Source organism: Centropristis striata, chromosome 9, assembly GCF_030273125.1.
Source record: "Centropristis striata isolate RG_2023a ecotype Rhode Island chromosome 9, C.striata_1.0, whole genome shotgun sequence".
NCBI lineage: Eukaryota > Metazoa > Chordata > Actinopteri > Perciformes > Serranidae > Centropristis > Centropristis striata.
In genome coordinates this window covers 2691667-2713132 of record NC_081525.1, presented here as the reverse complement: position 1 = coordinate 2713132, position 21466 = coordinate 2691667, and the positions used below count along the sequence as shown (strand labels likewise).

General features: G+C 38.7%; 1 protein-coding gene across 2 annotated transcripts in view; it reads right to left on the bottom strand.

The window, feature by feature from the left end:
* Positions 1–1116: 1116 nt before the first annotated feature.
* The window catches only part of nfia (nuclear factor I/A), a 245142-nt gene continuing 224792 nt past the window's right edge, over positions 1117–21466 (bottom strand). For both annotated transcript variants that reach the window (XM_059340759.1, XM_059340760.1), the window contains 3 exons: positions 18253–18418; positions 15291–15379; positions 1117–7025 (listed from right to left, as the gene is read on the bottom strand). In XM_059340759.1, the coding sequence (XP_059196742.1) occupies positions 7011–7025; positions 15291–15379; positions 18253–18418 (270 nt within the window). In that variant the 3' untranslated portion in view covers positions 1117–7010. The remainder of the gene's footprint in view (positions 7026–15290; positions 15380–18252; positions 18419–21466) is intronic.

Genomic DNA, 21466 nt, shown 5'->3' with positions numbered 1-21466 from the left:
AGCTCTGATTTCCGTGCACAGCCACTTTAAGCACCAAAATTAAGTACAGTGTTTGGTATCTTTGGATTTAGCTCTACAATTTTGTGGGTTTGAAGAAGGTTTGGACAAACAACATGATATTTTAACAATGGAGACTGTTTTAAAGGATATGTCTACACTGGACATGCACCAAAGTCGTTCTAAGGTATTTATTTTGTGGTTTCTTTTTTTTGTTTCCAACCTGCCTGTCTGTAACACCATTCTCTGACCCGAAGACCCAAAGATGTTCTTGAGTATCTTTGGAGAACCTTTTGGCTCATTGGAAACCAGATATGCTTCAATTTTAATCAATAAAGCTCCAACTGCGTAACACCCCACAATTCTGTAGTTATTTTCCACCAACTTGCACGTGTAACTACATTGATTGTGTAAAAAAAAAAAGTTGATTAATCAATGCATCCTTCTACAGAATGATCTTGAAAATTGATTGTTTAGGTCAGCTTTAAAAGCAGAAAGTGACTTGTTCCTGCTTCAGAAATGCGAATATTTTCTGGGTTTCTTCTATGATATCAAACTGAACATCTTTGGGTTTGGGACAAAAGGAAATATTTTAATATGTCACCATGTGGGAGCATCCTACAGACTAAATGATGGAGCGATTAACTGATAAAACAATCCATAACCGAAAATGAAAATGACCGTTGATTGCAACCCACATTGTGAAGCTGTCACGCTTTAAAGATCTGCTGCTTCTTTAACGTGACCAGTTTGGACGAGATGTTAATAATAAAACTCATTCTCCTACACCGTACAGAGTATTTATAGAGGAAAAAGTCAAGATCTCGTGTTGTGATAAAAGCTCTAAAACTGGAAAAGGAAAATGAGCAGAAACTCTGATCGCACCGGAAGCGTCCTTCGTCCCGGTGACTTGCCGTTCCTCGGCCGATTATCTGCTGCATGAATGTGATGCGGTGATGAGCAGCAGTGGATGTGTGGATGGACGGAGATCAAGGAGGACCTCCAGGCTTAGGGGAGGGCTGGAGGAGGAGGAGGAGGAGGAGGAGGAGGAAGAGGAGGAGGAGGAGGAGGTGATCTTGTGGGCCAGTGAAGAAAGAAACAGATGGAAAAGAAAAAGAATCATGTTGCATAATCAAGCTGTTTATTTTCCTGCATGGAATGGTGAACACAAAAAAAGATGCCTAGATGCATTTATAGTAGGGGCATCCTTTGGCTGGCTATGTCATTGTCTCCTGCCTAAAACTAAATTTTTTAAAATGCATAAAAAACGCTTGCTTTTCTTACCAATTTTCCTCAGAATTACCTAGATGTAGCTTCATCAACACTGATGCAACAAATAACCTTCAAAACATACAGCATACTGTAACATCCATTTACAATGGTCTTATCACCACAGCGCCCCATACTTTTTAAGTACAGGAATATGCTATACCATCAACAGAGGAAATGTTCTTAAATACATACAAAAAGGAAAGCAAATAAAGAAAAAATAAAGAAAATAAGGAAACAGGAAAGTTTTCAACTTAAATCCAGTTCCCAGAAAACAAACCAAACCAGTTCTAGTAATGTGGCCTCGATACAAACAATCAGAAAATTCACAACACTAGTTTTTCCTCATTTTATCAATGTTACAAAAGTCCTGCATTATAAAATAGGGCAGCTTTAAAATCAGTGTAATTAATAAAACTATACAACATACAAACACGTCTCCCAGTCTGCTTCTCTGCCCTCCCGTCCGTTAAGAGCTAACTCTTCTCCGCGTCTCTTCGCTGCTGTACCAGAACTAAATTACACACACAACACAAGAACAAATAAACACACTGCCCAAACTATTGCTTTTATATTCTTTTTCATTTTTTCTTTCTTTAAAAAGGGTGCAATTTTGTCGTTATCTTACACACAACACAGCCAAAAGTCGCTGATTAGATGCTAGGCTGTTTCACAAGGTTTTTGTGACACTTAAAAAATGTCCGTGCAATTTTTTTTTTTTATTCCCTTCGCTCTTTTTAAGCCCTGGAAGCTGTATTTTTTTTATGTAATACTTTTTCACTATTGTTTCATATTTAGTGCAGATAATTAAGGAAGTAATGCCCAACTCATGGCTAAAGGGTAGGCAAGAACAGAGACAAAACAAACATGTCACACTAAAAGGAAACACACAACCCACACAAGTGGAACTACTAAACCATCACAGCTGACGGCGTCACGTCGCTGTCCGTTTCAATTTGATAGACGGACTAAACACAGAACAGGTAAACAATTTATTTACTAAAACCTCTGCCGAGCAGGGTGGGGCGTGGTTAAAATGTTGGACGTCATCAAAAAAGTTTCCGATAAACTGTTTTCTGCGCGATGGAGAAGAAGTTGGACTTGTTTAAGGCTTGCTTGTGACCAAAGAAATAAAAAAACCTTTAGGAAAGAGAGACCCAAATGTAATATTGCGGCCGTCTGGTAGATTATCAAAACAGGAAGGAAGGAAGGAAGGAAGAAGGTAAGGAAGGAAGGAAGGAAGGAAGAGTTCCCCGAGCGAGGGTGGCTCAGCTTGGCTGGAGCAGCGCTGCGGGGCTGGCTTCACCATTTTTAGGGACCGACCACGGAGCACGATGCCAGTCACGTGCACGCTAACTTTGGTTGAAAGTAAAAGAAAAAGAAAGAACAAACTAAATAAACAATGTAAGACGAAATAAGTCTAAGTGAGTGCAAGCAGGTATTGCATATTTTATGTCCTCATTATTCATTTCTGGGAACAAAAAGTAGAATCAACCAAAAAAATTAAGAAAGGAAGACTTGAAAATTAAAAGTTTTTGCTGTTCAGAGATTGTAGCAACAGAATAAAAAATAAAATCCAGTCCGATAAAGGACAGGAATAAGACGAAGGGTCGGGGTGAACTAACCGAACTCATCTACCAGGGAGCAGATTAAAGCTCCAGCTGGTCCGTCAGGATACTGAGACCATGAAATTTAGTGAAATGAGTATGTTTTCAACTGCTAACAACAGGAAACGTGACATATCTTTTTTTCATATGATGGGAAATCAAGTTGTTGGGACTAGGGAATAAACATTACTGTTGGCTAACCTAAACCAAATTGTTAAACGGCTAAATTTAACAGTTAGCTAAGCTGACTCAACTTTTTTTAACCACTAAAAAGTTAGCTAACTTAAATAACTCCATTTAACTGCTAAACCTAATCATTAGCTAACCTGGCTCAATGATTTAGCCACAAAACTTTTAGTTAGCTCAAACAAATCCGTTTTAGCTGCTAAACTTCATTGTTAGCTAACTTGATGCATAGAGTTTTATTCACTTAACTGTTACACCTCCTAATTTGAATAAATCAGTTTTGGCTGCAAAATTGAACTTTTAGCTAAACTGACTCAAAGTGTTTTAACAACCAAACTGTTAGCTAATCAAAATAGATTAGTTGTAGCTGCTAAACTTCATTGTTAGCTAACTTGATGTGAAGAGTTTTATTTACTAAACTGTTAGCTAACTCAAATAAATCTGTTTAACTGCTAAAACTAATTGTTAGCCAACCTTGCTCAATGATTTAGCCACAAAACTGTTAGCTAACTCATAAAAATCAGTTTCCGGAGATAATATGAACTTTTAGCTAAACTTACTCAGTTTTAACAACTAAACAGTTAGCTAACTCAACTTTTAGTTGCTAAAGCTGTTAAACTGTTAGCTAACTTCAATAAATCAGTTGTAGCGCTAAGCGGTCACCTTATTAGCCGCTAGACTGTTAGCTCACTTGAATTAATCTGTTTTACTTGCTAAACTCAACAGTTAGCAAACTGGAACCAAACATTTTTGGTTGTGAAACATATTCGTTCTTATTATTAACTATTTGTGGCATGAATTTGTGTTACTAGCATCTACTTTGGACTCACTTTGTACTTATTTATGCAAAACAACTTTGTGTTTAGTGTGAATACACCATTGGGGAGTAGAGTTTCAGAAGAACCTCAAACTCATTTAATCTGCTATACTAGACCATTAGCTTACGTTATACAGTGTTTTTGCAGCCAACTATTTGCTAACCTGAAAGAAACTGTTTAAACCTGATCGTTAGCTAACAGCTGAAAAAGTCACATTCACCTCATGTTCTTAAGATTTTTCTTTGCAGATGATTATGATCTTTACATTACTCCTGATAACATTACATAATTACATAAGGTTTGACTTAGTGCTCATTTCACCAAATTTCAGGGTGTTTCCGTCTGTTAGCAGGTACCTGGAGATGATTGACCTGATTTTAGCTGGTGTAGGTTTCACCTGTGAGGTCTCCGCTCAGCGCTGCCAGAGGGAGCGGGTCGGGGGGCAGAAAGCAGTGCAGCGAAGGCCTGAGACCTCTTAAAACTGAGAGATTACCAGCCAGTAATTGTGGTAATCACAGTGTTCCTCTTCAGCTTTAACGCTTTGACGTTAAATCGCTCCAGTCACCTACAAAACCTCAGGTGTGGAGGGTGAATTAAGAAATTAAAAGGTAAAGAAAAGGAAGAAACGATAAAAACAAGACTCTCCACATTGGATCTTGTGCAACCTCTCAGGACTGGATCGTAGCTCAAGGCACATTGATGAGGAACAATTGTTTTCGTGCAATCTGATAACGTACGGATGAAAGAGAAGAACGCCTTGGAACTGAAAAGCAGAATCGATCTGTTGCCGAAGGAAAAAAGGAAGGAAGGAGGAAGGGAAGGAAGCAGAAAAGAAAAGAATGGAGAGATGCTGAGAAGCGAAGAGAGCTGGTTGTTTGTGAAGGAGAGCGATAGAAAAGGCCTCGACGGGGCCAAACGAATAGACGGCTGCTGGCAAGTGCCTGATGTTGGGTTTACAATATAGTGTCTTTATCTCACTAACTACATCATCTATGGAAAAATTTGTCACTAACACTAGAACATGCAGATTTTTTTTTGTTCTTTTTTTGTAAATTTTTCACTTAAATTCACTTTTGTTCGACGCTGGATGGTCGTAAGAGTGTGTGCGTGTGTGTGTGCGCGTGTGTGTGTGTATATATATTTATATATATAGTATAGGAAAGGAAAAACAGAACTGAAGTTCAATAAAATGGTAAGTTGCATGTGAAGCGCTCGGCTGTCTTATTTGTGGACGAAAGCTTCCAGAGAGTTACCCTCTGCTCTGCCTCTGTATCGCTAAACCACACCCCCTGATTACACACTCACGGCCCATTGGCCAAACTGCAGGAATAAGTGCTTCTGATTGGACGGGACCTCTAGGAGACCCAGCCAATCGTTGGGCAGCCCGTCGCCGGGCAGAACCCGTTAAAGATTATCTCGCAGAAACCGGAGAAAACATGATTACGATTCAGCTTAAAATTCACTCGTTATATTTTCTCCTGATTTTCGCCTCATGAGAAATTCAAATAGCTTCTTTTTTTCTTCTTTTTTTTCTTAAGTAAAACGATGTGCTCATTAAAATAAGTTAGCGTTTTTTTTTTCTTCTTCTTTTAAACAAAATGAAAAAGCAGACTTAAGCTGCAAGAAATGCTTTAAAAAATTGATTGTTTAAAATGATATTTCTTTAAAGGGATTCTTGTTCTACCATGCTAACAGCTTTACAAGATGAACAAACAACAAATAATAAACAATAAATGTGAATACAGCTCCCCTTATTTCTCACAAGGCTATGGTTTCTAGTTCAATGCTGTGTTGTTGTCTTTTGTACCCCAATATTTTAGAGTCCCAGAGGTGTGAGCGGACTAGGAAGAAAAATATAGTTTATATATACTTTTCAACAACTGTTCAACGAGCTATCTTACAAAGATATTTAACTATCCAACAGCTAGCCAACAAAATTGCACTTTCCTCATGATCAATATTCCACTGGTAAAGTTTTAGTCACTCGTCTCTCTCCTGTCTGCCTGCTGCGTATCGGACACCAGAGCTTTCTGCCCACCCTTAGCATGCTGTAGCTTCACCCAGACTGGTGGATGGATAGAGGAGGAAGAGGAGGGGACCAGCTGAAATGACGGCTAAGAGAGAAAAATCAATGAGCCATGAAGCCAAAGCCTCCCAGATAAACGAGCTTGGATCCACCAGCGTCTGGTCGCAACACTTCACATCAACAAACCCCTGCTTCTATAACCCCACCTTCACCCCCATCACAGCCCCCCACCCCCTTAGCCTTCCATGTGTAGTTCATGTTATTACTGCGAGGGCGTCTGTTCCTTTCCCGCCGCGTCAGCTCTTTCCATTAAAGCACTGGTCCATGTCCTTGGAAAGAGCCCCTTTTGTTGACTTCCTCCCTCCCTGACGTGCCACCAACCAGGGGGCGGAGTCAAGTGCGGGTGGAGTCCATCCCAGGAGGTGTGGGAGGGGGGTCGGAGGTATTAGCTGGTGGTATCTGAGCCAGGTAACACCTCCTCTTTCCCCTCTAACCGTGGCGCATCCCGTCCTGTCCCACCAACCAACCAACCAACCAAACCAACCCCCAAGCCGCTGGGATCCATCAGGACGGGCGGATGGCGGGCGGGTGGCGGGCGGGCGGAGGGCATTGTACCGGTGTAAGTCCACTGGGTGCACACACTGCAGAGGATGATGGGAGCGTGGGGGTGTCGGTTCTCCAGAGGGGAAGCTCTGTGATTTAGCCTCGAAGGCATTCACAAAAATCGAAGGCTCAATCCCCCCCAGAAATATCTCACCCTGGTGTGGTTTGGGGACGATGTTGGGGGGGGGGAGGGGTCTGGCACTATATATGGACATTGACATATGAACCATATGTCTACAGGGAAGTCTATGACGTAGAGTGTACAGAGTGGGTGTTTCACACCCACGGGGTCGGGGTGCGTTTGATCCGCTGTAGCCATGCTGATGCTGCTGAGTCTGTGTATGGCGCTGGTGGGGGCGGAGTCAGGCGCAGAGGGGGTTGGAGGGGGGGCGGGGCAAGAAAGGACTCTCTGTCGCAGCTGGCATCAAAAGGTCAAAGGTCGAGGAGGAGGCTGCAGCGATCTGTCGTACAGGTGGGTGGAGGGGGGCGGGGCCTCTGGAGTACTTATCCCAGGTACCACTGTGGAGAGACAAGAGACGAGAGAAATGTTTACATGGAGACGCAAACTCAGAGAGTCAGACTGAGAGATTCATTACACATTTCATTGATCTCCAATATGTCCAGAAGCGACATATACGTAGCTCAATTCAAGATACCAACATCATGATACGTGACCACATGGTTCAGGTAAGACCTGTTATCACTGACCAGATCACACTATCAATGCCTCTGATTAAAACTGGTGATATTTGCTGTCACATTCAGATAAATATCCTTAACTAAGATATAAAAAATCTCACAAAAGCTCTTGAATTCACTCAAGCTGGTGCAAAGTGAAGTGAAGAAATAGGTTCAAAATAATAATATTCCGTATTTTCGTCATTGTCTAATTTCTTGCGTCAACAAAATGGCCAAAAGTTCCTCTTCTATATCTTTCCCACCCTGCAGAGCTTCCACGTCTCTTCATCCTGAGTGCTTTCAATATGCTTAATTGCAAAAAGCACTCTGGCTGCAGTCCCTGCACTTCTCTTGCACACTCGCATGTGTACCTGTATAAATGTCCTTTTCCTCGCTCTAGCTCTGTCATTTATTGTGTGGATGTGTTGTTGATGGTGTATTTTTGTATTCTGGCTGCACGACAAATTTCCCCGAGTGGGACAATAAAGATATTCCTTTATTAGTCCCACAAAAGGGAAATTTCTCAACCATGAACCTTGAATTTGCAGCCAAAACAGACTCCTGTTTGTAATGACGAGGTTTGGACGACAGCTTTGATTTGTGTTGCTGTTACTGCTCATAATTAGAAAATTGAACTATTTTCTTTTGGGTTGCATGAAGCAGAGCAAGATGATTCTTCAACAGTTTGACTTGCAGTTATAGGTTCAATTTTAACTGCAATTGTCTACATGTGGGTTGCATTTTATTTTCTCGATTTTCATAGTAGAAATTTAGGCCTGCATTGATTTCCATTAAATGCCCTGATCCCATTCCTGCTCCCCAGAGGATGAACCCTCTAGATCTTTAAATAAACAATCTTGATGATCTCCATTTCATTCTCTTTGGCAGCACCTTTGGCTATAAGTAGGAAATGTAGGAATTAGTCGTCCTTTTCTTTGATTGTTTGGCCTTAATAACCGTTTACTTGCAACTCTAGCAGAGACCAACAAACAACAAAATTGCTTTACACACAAGAAAGTTGAGGCATGAGTCTGTTGCATAAGCTCCACCTACTCTCTCTCTGGCCAATCAATCAGCGCTTGTTCATGGAAAACACTGTTATGATTTTGGTGACATGCCATTGTTCCAGCTCCCCGTTGGTTTGACGGCCCCAATCGTCTGAAGACGTGATCTTTCTCGAATTCTAACCAAGTGGTTTTTGTGCCTTAATCTAACCATTTCTTAACCACAGAGCTGTCACATTGTCATTTTTTTTTAACTCTATGGAGTCTTATAGGGCTATTTTGTCCATTTTTGAATCCTTTTCATGTCTTTTCGTGTCTTTGTAAGTCATTTTGTGTCTTCTTCGGTCATTTGTGCCTTTTTTGGTAATTTTGTGTCTTCTGTGGGTTTTTTGGTTATTCTGTCTTCTCATTTTGTGTCTTTTTTGGTCATTTTGTGTCTTTTTTGTAATTTTGTGTCTTCTGTGTTTTTTCTTTTGTTATTCTGTCTTCTCATTTTGTGTCTTTTTTGGTCATTTTATGTCTTTTTTTTTTGTCATTTTGTGTCTTTATTGGTCATTTTGTGTCTTTTGTGTCTTTTTTTGGTCTGCTTTGTTTTTATGTCTGAATGTGATGAAGAAGCCATGCTTTGGCACTTTTGAAGACTCCAGAGGGTTAAGACGCTTGTTGGCAGTCACTGGACTCCAGTGTGTATTTTAAGACTTTTTAACCATCAAACCAGTAAATCTACACATTGGGACCAATGGGATGTTGGAACAATGATTTTTCCAGGTAATATCTCCACATACACCCAGTTCATGCTCAATCCCCACTGCTTTAGCAATAGATAGGCCTAATTATTTAACATTTACTTTAACGACCATGTGACCTTCCTCTAGCGCCACCTTCAGGACAAACTTTCCATGAATAATGCAGCTTTTAAAAGGACACGACGGGACTTCAGACGTGTTTCCTCCTGATGAATCGGAGGTTTGTTTCATGTTCTGAACCTCAAACACGACTCTGTTTCTTCTTCCTTCAGTTGGGAGTTTACAACACTTTTTTTAATCTTCCACAGTATCACCCAACTCCCTCTGTGTGTGTGTGTGTGTGTGTGTGTGTGTGTGTGTAATCCATCTCTGATAGGCCGGTATCGATCGCCAAAGGTGCATCGTTCATGTTTCACGGATCCCCCCCCTCCTCTTCCTCGCTGCCCCCGCCGAGTTCAAGTTCATCCCCGCCTTACATCATGTCTGGTTGCCAGGGACAACCAGACGGCCTGGGACGTGACTACCATCGCCAAGGCAACCGCATCGCCCTCCACCCCCCACTGCCCCCCCTTACCCCTCACACCCCCCTCCTCCTCCTCTTTTTTTTTTCTTTCCTTACATTCATCCTCTCTCGATCGCCTTCTCCTCCCCGTCCCGCTCTGCACTTCTTCACACACACACACACACACACACACACACACACACACACAGGTATTGATTTGAAGTGAGGGCACACACACACACACATTCACTCTCTTTAAAGAATTATACGCAATTTAGAAAATGTGTCTTTGAATATTGAAGGTAAAGTGGAAGTTTAAATAAAACACATGAAGGTAAATAGTTTGTGTGCGTGTGTGTGTGTGTGCGTGTGTGTGTGTGTGTGTGTGTGTGTGTTGCAGGGTTTCTCTGCACTCCTGACTCGTTGTAATTCTATTGCTGTGTGTGTGTGTGTGTGTGTGTGTGTGCAGTAGTGATAGAGGAGAAGACTGGAAGGTTAGTTTTTAATCAATACAACTTGCTGACGCTGGGACTTTTCTACCTCGCTGGCTCGCTCTCTCTCTCTCTCCCCCAGTGTCTCCCGGTGTCTCTCGCCCTCTCGCTCGCTCCCTGCACTGCAGCTCCTCCCTCCCTCTGTCCTGAGAAGACTCAGAGAAGATGAAACTCTCACAGGCCAGACAGTGTGTGTGTGTGTGTGTGTGTGGAGTAATGTTACCACACAGTGGGCCGATGCTGACAGCTGTGATTCAGACTGTAGATACTCATCACAGAAAGAGAGAGAGAGGAGGAAGAGGAGGAGAATGAAGGTAGAGAGACTTTAAAGGACCAGTCTGGTGTTTTTATAACAACAACATGTTGGTTCTGACTTCCTGTCTGAAGCTCTGAGCCCACTGGTCTCTACTGAAGATGTAGATCTTTAAAGAAATCAATAAAAAGTTTAATTTTTAAATGAAAAAGCAGGTTATTTGGACAGAGTTGTATTATTGTCTTTATTCCTGCTGGTTTAAATAATGTTTTTAAATCTTTAATGGTCGAATCTGATGGCGTTATTTGAAATTGAAACACCAACTCAGCTATTATACACTGTTAAAATTTTTTATTTATTTATTGCATTTATTTTTTACAAAAAATAAAGGCAAAAATGATGGTTTGTATATATATTACAGTATATATTTGCTACAAACACGGTGCCAGTGTATTTTACAGTAGAGTAATGTTTTGTTTTTAAAGTAAAAACTACTGTTTTATCATTTTACGGTCTTTTACTGTCATGGTTTAGCAGTTTTTCACCGTAAAATCTACACATATTTTTTTACAGTGTATATATATTATATATTATAATAACTCAGTTATTACAGTAATCTGTAACGTTACTGCTGTGGACGCTAAGACCATATCTGAAAATCAAACAATAACACAAACAAACTAACTGAACGAGGTGGAGGGAACTTTAAAACAGCCACTAACAGTTAAATTGCTGTTTTTGTCAAGGGAGTCTGGTGGCTTTGAAGAAATCATAAAAAAACTTCTTTAGTTCCTGTCATGAAGATCTGTCTGACAGCAAGGTGAAGAAGTGAAAATATTATAAATATTGTGTACTATTAAACTGATATTAATTTTTTTAGGTAGGCTGTTTCAGGCATCCCAATCCACAGTAGTATAAATCGCTTTCTGCTAAACCACCAGATTCCTTTGACAAAACTGGTGATTTTAGCTCAAAGAACGCTGGTCGACCATCTGTTGGTGTGTTTGTGTTATTGTGTGACTTTCTGTCTCTGACTTGAACTAACTCTGTGTCCACAGCACGACATAATACATAAATAACATGACTGGGAAGATTCAAAATGATTAAAAAAAGCTTGAGAAAACAAAAATAAAGGAGCTATCACATGACACATTCAACATATTTGTGGATAAAAAGTATAAGTATAGTTTCTATGTATCTGTACTTTGCAAAAACGTAGATTATTCTGATAACTTGGTCAACTGAAGACACTACAAATTAATGATATAAATATTATAAATTATCAATAAGTTTATAAAAAAGCTGCTAGGAAATAGTGCATCTTGAAAATATTAAATATTGAATATTCCCAGTCTTATCTTGATTCTGAATGAAAACTAATCTGTTCTCTATCTAGTTTTTTAAAACGCAAAAGAAGTTAATTTGTGAAATATGTAAAAAAAAACCTTCAGTTCTTGGTGGATAACAATATTTTTTTGATCAGAATCTGATTAAATCTCCTGAAAATGAAAACAAACTTTATATTCCACCATCTCTCTCTCTCTCTCTAATACTGTTTGAGTGTCTCTCGCCCAGTCCTGTCTCGTCCTGAGTCAGCACTTCACACACACACACACACACACACACACACTGAAAGACACACACTCTAACACACACACACACACACACACACACACAGTGTGGGTGAGTCATGAGGTGGGCGTGGTGCTTTTACTGTGTGTGTGTGTGTGTGTGTGTGAGCTTCACCTTGAAGACTGTGTGCAAATAGGACACGGAGACAGATGATGACTACACACACACACACACACACACACACACACACACACACACACACACACACAGATGGGAAAGCACCCTCACTGCAACGTCTGCTGTAACATAACCGCACACACACACACACACACACACACACACACACACACACATTATACACACAATACTATACAACAGACAGCCATGACCTGATCAATAAGTGTGTATATGTGTGTGTGTGTGTGTGTGTGTGTGTGTGTGTGTTGGCACGTCGAGGTGCCAGCTCCCCGCCCTCCATCTTCGTCTCTGTGGGCAACCGCCACGCTGACCCGTGTGGGCACCATGCCTACTCTCACACAATGGCAGTGCCATCTGCCCCCTACACACACACACACACACACACACACACACACACACACACAGAGGAATGCACAGACTGTCCAGTTGGTCACCATGGCGATGAGAGGAGCGAGTGTTTACGGTACCGTCTCTCTCTCTAACAGAAGCCTGATGTCGACCGCCCAGGGTGACTTTTGTTCTGCTTCTATGTGTGTGTGTCATTATGTTGATTTGATGTGTGTGTGTGTGTGTGTGTGTGTGTGTGTGTGTGTGTGAGGTCACACACTGTAGTGCAGCAGGGCTCTCCCTGTCAATCCTCTCACTGCCTTTTATACACATTAACACACACACACACACACACATGTTTGTAGTTCTGTACTTGTGGGGACCGTCATTAACAGACTGAACCTGAATCTGACGTTAACCAGAAAACGGACAAAATCAGACAGAATGTGGCGATGAAGGGACGACTACGGCGTCTGAGGAGACGAACCAGAGACCCACGAGTACAGAAACCTTTGAAATGTTCATTAAACGCAGCAGACGTCCCTTTAAACGTCGCTGCTTAAAGTCGATCATGTCCAACCTGAGAAAAGTCCTCAAGCTCTAAAAACATCCAAACTTTTCCAAATTTTCCTCACTTTCTCAAAATGTCTCCACTTCAGAATAATATCAGAAATCCACATGGTCATGTCTCCTTGTTTGTTACGTCATTTCACCAATAAAATATAATAAAAGAAGAAGAAAAATATCAAAGATATCAAAAATTTCCACAATTCCCCGGCTTTCAAACGACATAAACACATTATAAAGTTATTCTCAACCTCAAAAAATTACCTAAATTACCTCGCTTTCTAAAAATGTCTTTGTTTCCCAAAAGTTCCTCACTTTCCAGAAATGTCCTCACTTCATAAAAACATAGTAGCTCTAACTCATGTTCTCCCTTCTGAGAAAAGTCCTCAATTTAAAAAAAGCATCCAAACTTTTCCAAATTTTCCTCACTTTCTCAAAATGTCTTCACTTCAGAAAAATATAAAAAATTTCCACAATTTCCCTGCTTTCAAACTTCATCAACACATTACCTAAATTTCCTCGCTTTCTAAAAATGTCTTTGTTTCCCAAAGTTCCTCACTTTGCAGAAATGTCCACAGTTTATAAAAACGTAGTAGCTATCAGCCATCATGTCCTCATTCTGAGAAAAGTCTTCAATTTCTAAAAACACCCAAACTTTTCCAATTGTCCTCACTTTCTCAAAACATCTTCACTCCCCAAAAATATCACAACTTTTCAAAGATACCCTCATTTTACAGAATTTCTCCGCTTTAAAACAACATCAACACGTTACAAAGTTCTCCTCAACAGAAGAAAAACAAGTCTTCACGTCACTAAAAACAAATTAATTTAAAAAAACTCATTACAAAATATCCTCAAGATAATAAAACAATCCATTCTTTCCAAAATTATCTAATAAGCTTCTAAACTAAATTATAGAGAATTACTGCACTTTTTGAAATTGTCTTTAGTTTCCTAAATGTTCTTAAAAATTGTCCCAAAAATACTTTTATCTCACTTCCAACAACATCAACACATTACAAACTGTCCTCACTTTCTAAAAATGTCCGTTAACCATAATGTCTTCACTTTTCAAAAACATAATTTTGCCGTACTTTATAAAAATGTTATTACTTTCTGAAAATATTCTCATTTTCTAGAATGTGCTCACTTTTAAAAATCGTCTTTATCTACCAACATTTTCTGCCTTTCCAAAAAATGTCCACAAGTTTTTAAGTTCTTAATCTTGGACCTTTTTAAAAATTGTCCTCACTTTTTCATAATGTCTTCAACTCTACCTGCATTTTCCCAAACAACTGCAACACATTACAAATGTTTCCTCAGCATCAAACAATGTCCACACTTCATAAAACTTTGCTTTAAAAATGTCACATTTTCCACAATTTCTCCACTTTCAAACAGCATCAACACAGAACACAATTGTCCCTCAAAATTAAATAAAATTCCTAATTTCCCAAGAATGTACCTACTATCCAAAAAAAAAAAAAAAAAATCCACATTACAAAAATGTCCTTAACCTCAAAAATTGTCTTATTCCCAAAGATGTCGACACTTTCCTTACTTTTTAAAAATGTTCCTCTTTTTTAAAAAAACAAGAAAACCATCTCACTTTCCAAACGTGTTCTTAGTTTCTAGAAATATTTACATTAATATAACTTGATCCACAATTGATGTAAATATTTAAAGGGCCAGCAGAGTTTGTGTGAGTGAGAAAAGTCCTCGTTAGTCGGAGACGACAGACGACAGCGACGTCCCGGAGAGACAGAAGAATAAATAACAGGAGTCTGTTTCAGCAGCAGAGACAAACACCTGGCTCCTGTCTGCACCGGGGGTGTGTGTGTGTGTGTGTGTGTGTGTGTGTGTGTGTGTGTGTGTGTGTGCTGGCCTGTGACAGAGTCAATAAATCGACAGCCTCGTTCACTGCGGGCCACCACACACACACACACACACACACACACACACACACACACACACCAAAGCAATCAAACATGTCCCGATTGTCAACAGAGGACTCCCACCTCACTGTCATCTCACTACACTGTGTGTGTGTGTGTGTGTGTGTGTGTGTGTGTGTGTGTGTGTGTGTGTGTGTGGGATGAGTTAAGTCAAGGCTGCCCAATCGTTACACTCTTCATAAATCAGCTGGCAAACAGACCCTGACCTGCACTCACACACACACACACACACACACACACACACACACACACACACACATTGAGCAGCATTGTGTTAAGTGTGTATGTTGCGTTCACTGACCACCTGCTCTGTAGTAAATGTTACAGCTGGACTTTCTCCTCTTGTTTTTTATTTACAGACTCGTTCACCGAGGCCACAAAACCTTGATCTCTGATTGGCTGTTAGGCCCGTTAAAATCATACTGTATGTGTACACCTCCATCACTCAGAGGGTGTGTTTGTGTGTGTGTGTGTGTGTGTGTGTGTGTTACCTGTGGTTGCTGAGGGATGTTAAAGCCGGGGTCTCTGGGTCCGACGCTGACGAACCGCTGGGCTGGAGATGAAGTGGGGGTGGAGTAGGCTGCACACACACACACACACACACACACACACACACACACACACACACAGTTCAGTTTATTAGGATCAAGCTGTTCAGAAGTGAACAAGAGTCATGATTCAGACTCAACAACATCAAAACACATGTTAAAATGATTTTAAAGGTATAATATGCAGCATTTCTGCCTCTCCTGTCCTCTCCTCTCGGCTCTGTGTAAACAGATTTTCAGTGAATATTTGTCACGTGACTGTTTGTCTCAGCTACATCATCTCTGGCTTCACTGTTGCACTAAAATATGCAGAATTTAATGTTTTTAACAGGATCTAGTTAGTGCAAACACTTTATTTTTGGTGCAATTTGAAATGCAACATGTATAATAAAGTGATTTGGTAAATTAAACATTTTAAGATACCACATGGTTATTTTTCCTGACTGCAAAGTTTGTCTCACGTGACTTATTTAAAGGTCTGAAAATCTGTCAAATATTTTTGCTTTTACAGTTTCTGGTTGTGATAAATGATGTAATTTTGGCTATTTTTAACATCTAAAAACCACCAGACATATGTTCTATATTTAATTGAATTGTGTTCTTACATTATCTTAACTGTTTCCAACAAAGTTTAAAACACAGAAAATTGTTATTCTATTCAATTGGCGTCATTTTCCTTTGTGTTTCAGTATTTAAAGTTCATAGATTTTACTTTTTAATCCAGTTTTAATCCACATTTTTGTCCTCTTTTTAGATCTTTAGGGTCTTTAACATAGCAGCAGCTCCTCCAGGTGTCCACTGCATCAGAAAAACACTTAATTTTAACCTCAAACTGCTTTATTCTGTGTTTTTACTAGTTTTAATCACTGGATCGAACAGGAGAAAGTGACTGTAAAGACGCCACAACTCCGTCTGTTTCCACTGTTTTGATTCAGGTGTTGAGATGCTGAAATAAATGTGTCCTGTGGTTAAAAGCTGAAGTTGTTCTGAAACTATTTTCCCTCCAAAAACTAAAGAAACACCACAATCAACCCACCAAACGAGCCTTAAATCTCTCTGTGAAACCAGGTTAGCGTAGTTTAGCACAAAGACTGGAAGTAAAGGGAAACTGTTAGCCGTTAACCTTTTTAACAACTCCAACAACTGAAGCTGTCAGAGTCATTTAATCAGGAGAAAAGCTGCTTTTTTATGGCGCTGACAGATTAATAAAGTTGGTGAAGACTTTGAGGAGTTGTGCAGAAGATCTAGGTCAGAGTGATGACAAAGATTTGTTTCCTGCTGGAAATTAATTTGGACTTGAAAGCAACCAAAAACAGAAGCAGTAAGTATAAATATCCACGTGTAAGTAAGGAGGATTAAATGTTTCTGGCACACTCTCACTGTGTTTATGCCAAACGACAGTAAATCGACACTAAACCCTGAAGTCAAACATAATCCAAACACAATACGAGTCACCTCTCACAGATTATGATTCATCTCCCAGATTTAAAAGTAAATATTAGATTAATAATTTAAATATTGTGATGTTTATTCTAGTTTTTTTCCTTTTGTTGCGGAGGTGGACTGGCCTCAAGGTGAACATCCTTTAACACACACAGGATGCAATTATTTATACAAGCTGGATGTTAAATAAGTTAACCCTTTGAGATCGAACAAGCAGTTTTCTTCTTGTACCTATCACAATTTAGTCACTGTCCTTGTTTTTACCTGCAAATATAAATATAAATGCAGCTTTATAGAAAGAGCACAATCATGGGGTAGGGAGAATTTGTCTTTGTGCAGAAAAACACAGTTATAATGACATAAATCATTAAAAAAAAGGGGGAAAAAAGTAGAATTTCTCTGATTATTTATTTTACAAAAATGGGGGGAAAATTTAACTTTTATATCAAATATCTTTTAAAGTGCCCACAAGTTTCAAGAATGCTGTCCTCTCATCTCTGCTCTGTGTAAACAGCCTCTCCTGTCCTCTCCTCTCTGCTCTGTGTAAATAGATTTTTTTTTTAAGTGAATATTTGTCATGTGTCCGTTCGTCTCAGCTACATCATCTCCGGCTTCACAGTTGCACTGAAATATGCAGAATTTAATGTTTTTAACAGCATCTAGTTAGTGCAAATGGTTTAATGGTGCAATTTTAAATGCAACATATAGAATAAAGTTACTTGGATAAAACATAACTTTTAAGCTACTATTTGGTTATTTTTCCTGAATGCAAAGTTTGTCACAGGTGATTTATTTAAAGACTGTCTGACATTTGACAAATCTGACAAATATTTATTTTTTCACAGTTTCTGGCTGTGATAAATTATGCAATTTTGGCGATTTAAAAAAAGAATTAGATTAGATTAGATTTGACTTTATTAATCCCACAGCGGGGAAATTTCTTTGTTAAAACCTACCACAAAAATTGCACACAAAATTATTTCCCTTTTAGATAAAGATAAAAAAACAAACAATCTAATAGAAAAAGACATTTAACAATATACAATATACTAAATACAACTGAGTGCAAATTAAGTGAAGAATGTGCAAATTATATGCAAAATGTGCAGAAAAGAAAGAAAGAAAACTACAACACATTCAGGTTGTGCTGGTGTTGTACAGTCTAACATGTAGTGTAAACACTTTATTTTTGGCGCAATTTTATGCAACATATAGAATAAAGTGATTTGGAAAAAATATCACTTTTAAGCTACTATTTGGTTATTTTTCCTGAATGCAAAGTTTGTCACAGATGATTTATTTAAACACTGACAAAATTCTGAACATCTGTGAAATATTTATTTTTTCACAGTTTCTAGCTGTGATAAATGATGGATTTTTTGGCATTTTTTAAAAGAAAACATTCCTTTTCAAACCTGCAGAGAAATCAGAATAATGAATAAAATAAATGCTGTGTACTCACTGGGCGAGGTGGGCGAGTTCCCTCCGCCCTCGGTGGAGGAGGTGGAGGGCGGCTTGGCGTCGACGGGCAGCGGGACGGGACGGGCCATCGGGGGAGGCGGAGGGGGGGGCAGCATGGGCGTCGGCAGGAAAGGGTTGTGCACCTTTCCCTGGGAGCTACCGTTAGGCTGCAGGAGGAGCAGGAGGAGCAGGAGGAGGAGCAGCAGGAGGAGGAGCAGATAACACAAACATCAACAGGTCGGTCACACAGTAACCTGTAACAGCTCAACTCTCTGCTGCCCTCTGAGTGTGTGTGTGTGTGTGTGTGTGTGTGTGTGTGTGTGTGTGTGTGTGTGTGTGTGTGTCAGCACTTTTCCAGGCTGGTCATAAAGAATTCTGCTGCTGCTCGCATTTTATCCTGCTAATCTATAAGCATAATACCACGGTACCTCGCTTCACCTCTCTGCCTCCTTCTGTCTCTGCTGCACACTCTCCTCATACACTCTTATACGCTGTCGCTTTCTTTATCTACACACACACACACACACACACACATACGCAGTAGGACTGTGGGAGCATTTACATGGACGTTAGTTACCTGCAGGAACACACTTTATATCCCTCAGAAAGCTAAAGTACACTGATAGAAGCTGCAGCTTTAAACCTCCTGACCTTCTGTTTCACTGCTGGAGTCAATAGTACATTTACTTTACCTACTTAAAGGGACAGTTCACACTGTCAGAGGTTCTTATACACTACCGGTCAAAAGTTTTAGAACATGAAAATGTTTCCATTTTTTATTGAAATTCAAGCAGTTCAAGTCAAATGAACAGCTTGAAAGGGTCCAAAGGTAAGTGGTGAACTGCCAGAGGTAAATAAAAAAAGGTAAGGTTAACCAAAACTGGAAAATAATGTACATTTCAGAATTATACAAGTAGGCCTTTTTCAGGGAACAAGAAATGGGTTAACAACTTAACTCTATGGAGTCTTGGGCTATTTTGTCCATTTTTAAATTCTTTTCATGTCTTTGTAAGTCATTTTGTGTCTTTTTTTTGTCATTTTGTGTCTTTTTTTGGTCATTTTGTGTCTTTTGGTGTCTTTTTTTGTCATTTTGTGTCTTTTTTTAGTCATTTTGTGTCTTTTGGTGTCTTTTTTTGTCATTTTGTGTCTTTTTTTAGTCATTTTGTGTCTTTTGGTGTCTTTTTTTGTCATTTTGTGTCTTTTTTTGGTCATTTTGTGTCTTTTGGTGTCTTTTTTTGGTCATTTTGTGTCTTTTTTTAGTCATGTTGTGTCTTTTGGTGTCTTTTTGTGTCATTTTGTGTCTTTTTTTAGTCATTTTGTGTCTTTTGGTGTCTTTTTTTGTCATTTTGTGTCTTTTTTTGGTCATTTTGTGTCTTTTGGTGTCTTTTTTTGGTCATTTTGTGTCTTTTTTTAGTCATGTTGTGTCTTTTGGTGTCTTTTTGTGTCTTTTGGTGTCTTTTTTTGGTAATTTTGTGTCTTTTGGTGTCTTTTTTAAGTCATTTTGTGTCTTTTTTTGGTAATTTTGTGTCTTTTGGTGTCTTTTTTGTCATTTTGTGACTTTTTTTAGTCATTTTGTGTCTTTTGGTGTCTTTTTTTGTCATTTTGTGTCTTTTTTTGGTCATTTTGTGTCTTTTTTAGTCCTTTAGTCCAACATAAAATGTGATTTTGAATCTTTTTTTTACTTTCAAAACACTATCATGCTCAATAAAGAATTTTAAATGTTGCAAATGTGCATTAATTTCAGAGTACACTGAGACATTAAACTGCATCATTTTCAATTAAATTCTGGAAAAGTTGGTGTGTTCTAAAACTTTTGACCAGTAGTGTGTATTGTCAGTGTACCAACAGTACCAGACTCCATTCACAAAATCACTAGTTTTACCTCACAGAACGCAGGAGTTGCTGATCTACTGCTAACTTAATATGTTAGCAAGTTTGGTATTTTTCGAGACTTTGAAGTTTTAAAAGTTTAGTTCAGATTCATCAAAGCTGCACAAAAACACAAATAAACTAACAGATTGAAGCAGAGGAAGACCAGCAGCTCCTGTGTTCTGCAAGTTTAAATAACTGTTTTTTTTCAATGGAGTCTGGTGGTTTTGAAGACAGCACTGGAGGTAATAAACTGACTATTTAACTTCTTCATACAACCACTCTTTAATATCCAAATAATCCCTTTAAGTCCAAATTTGAGGTATTTTGAATATTTTCTTTTTATACCACTTTCTACTTCTACTCCACTACATTTATCTAACACTTTAGTTATTTTAAAATATCTGATTTTTGCACACGAAACATATGAGGAGTTAATAAATAGACTGTTTTGTTATAAATGAGTCGTCTTTAAGTCAATTTGTGTCCCTTTGCTATTGTTTTGTACCTCATTTTGGTTGTTTTGTGTGTCTTTGTGGCTGTTTTACATTTATTTTGTGCAGTTGTGTTGAGCCGCTTGTTGTGTGTGATTGTTTTCATCTAATTTTAGTTATTTTAAGTTTCATTGTGGTCGTTTTGAGTCTATTTTTTTTAGTCATTTTGTGTCTTTATGATCATCTTGCACTGTAAAAAATGTCTGTAGATTTTACGGTGAAAAACTGCTAAACCATGACAGTAAAAGACCGTAAAATGATAAATGGGTTAATTCAGTTTCAGGAACAATGAAACACTGTAAATGTATAAATCAGCCAGAACAGTATTTTTACAGGTTTAAAAAAAAAAAAACAAAAACATTACTCTATTACTGTAAAATACATTGGCACCGTGTTTGTAACAAAAAGCATCACTGTAATTTTTGTAAAAATACTTTTTCTCACTGTTAAATGTACTAAACACCATATCTCTAACAGTAATATATTGTAATATTTAATGGTAAAATCTTTAATTTATGCGGCATTTATAAAGTATTTTCTTGTCAATTATATGTCAAATCTTTTGATGGAAAAACCTTTTATTTATACGGTAAAAAAATGGAATAAATGAAATCTTAAACGTGAAATCAACAGTGTCAATATCTTTTTACCGTAATATTAGAAAAAAGTTGCACCGTATTTATTACGGTAACGTTCTGGCAACTACAGCTGCCAGTTTTTTACCGTAAAAACAATGGGGTTTTTTTTACAGTGTGTGTATGTTTTTTACGTGAGAGTTTGTGAGTCAGGACTCCTGACCTCTCAGTAATCACTTAACTACACTTAATAATTATACTTACAAACTTTAGTACA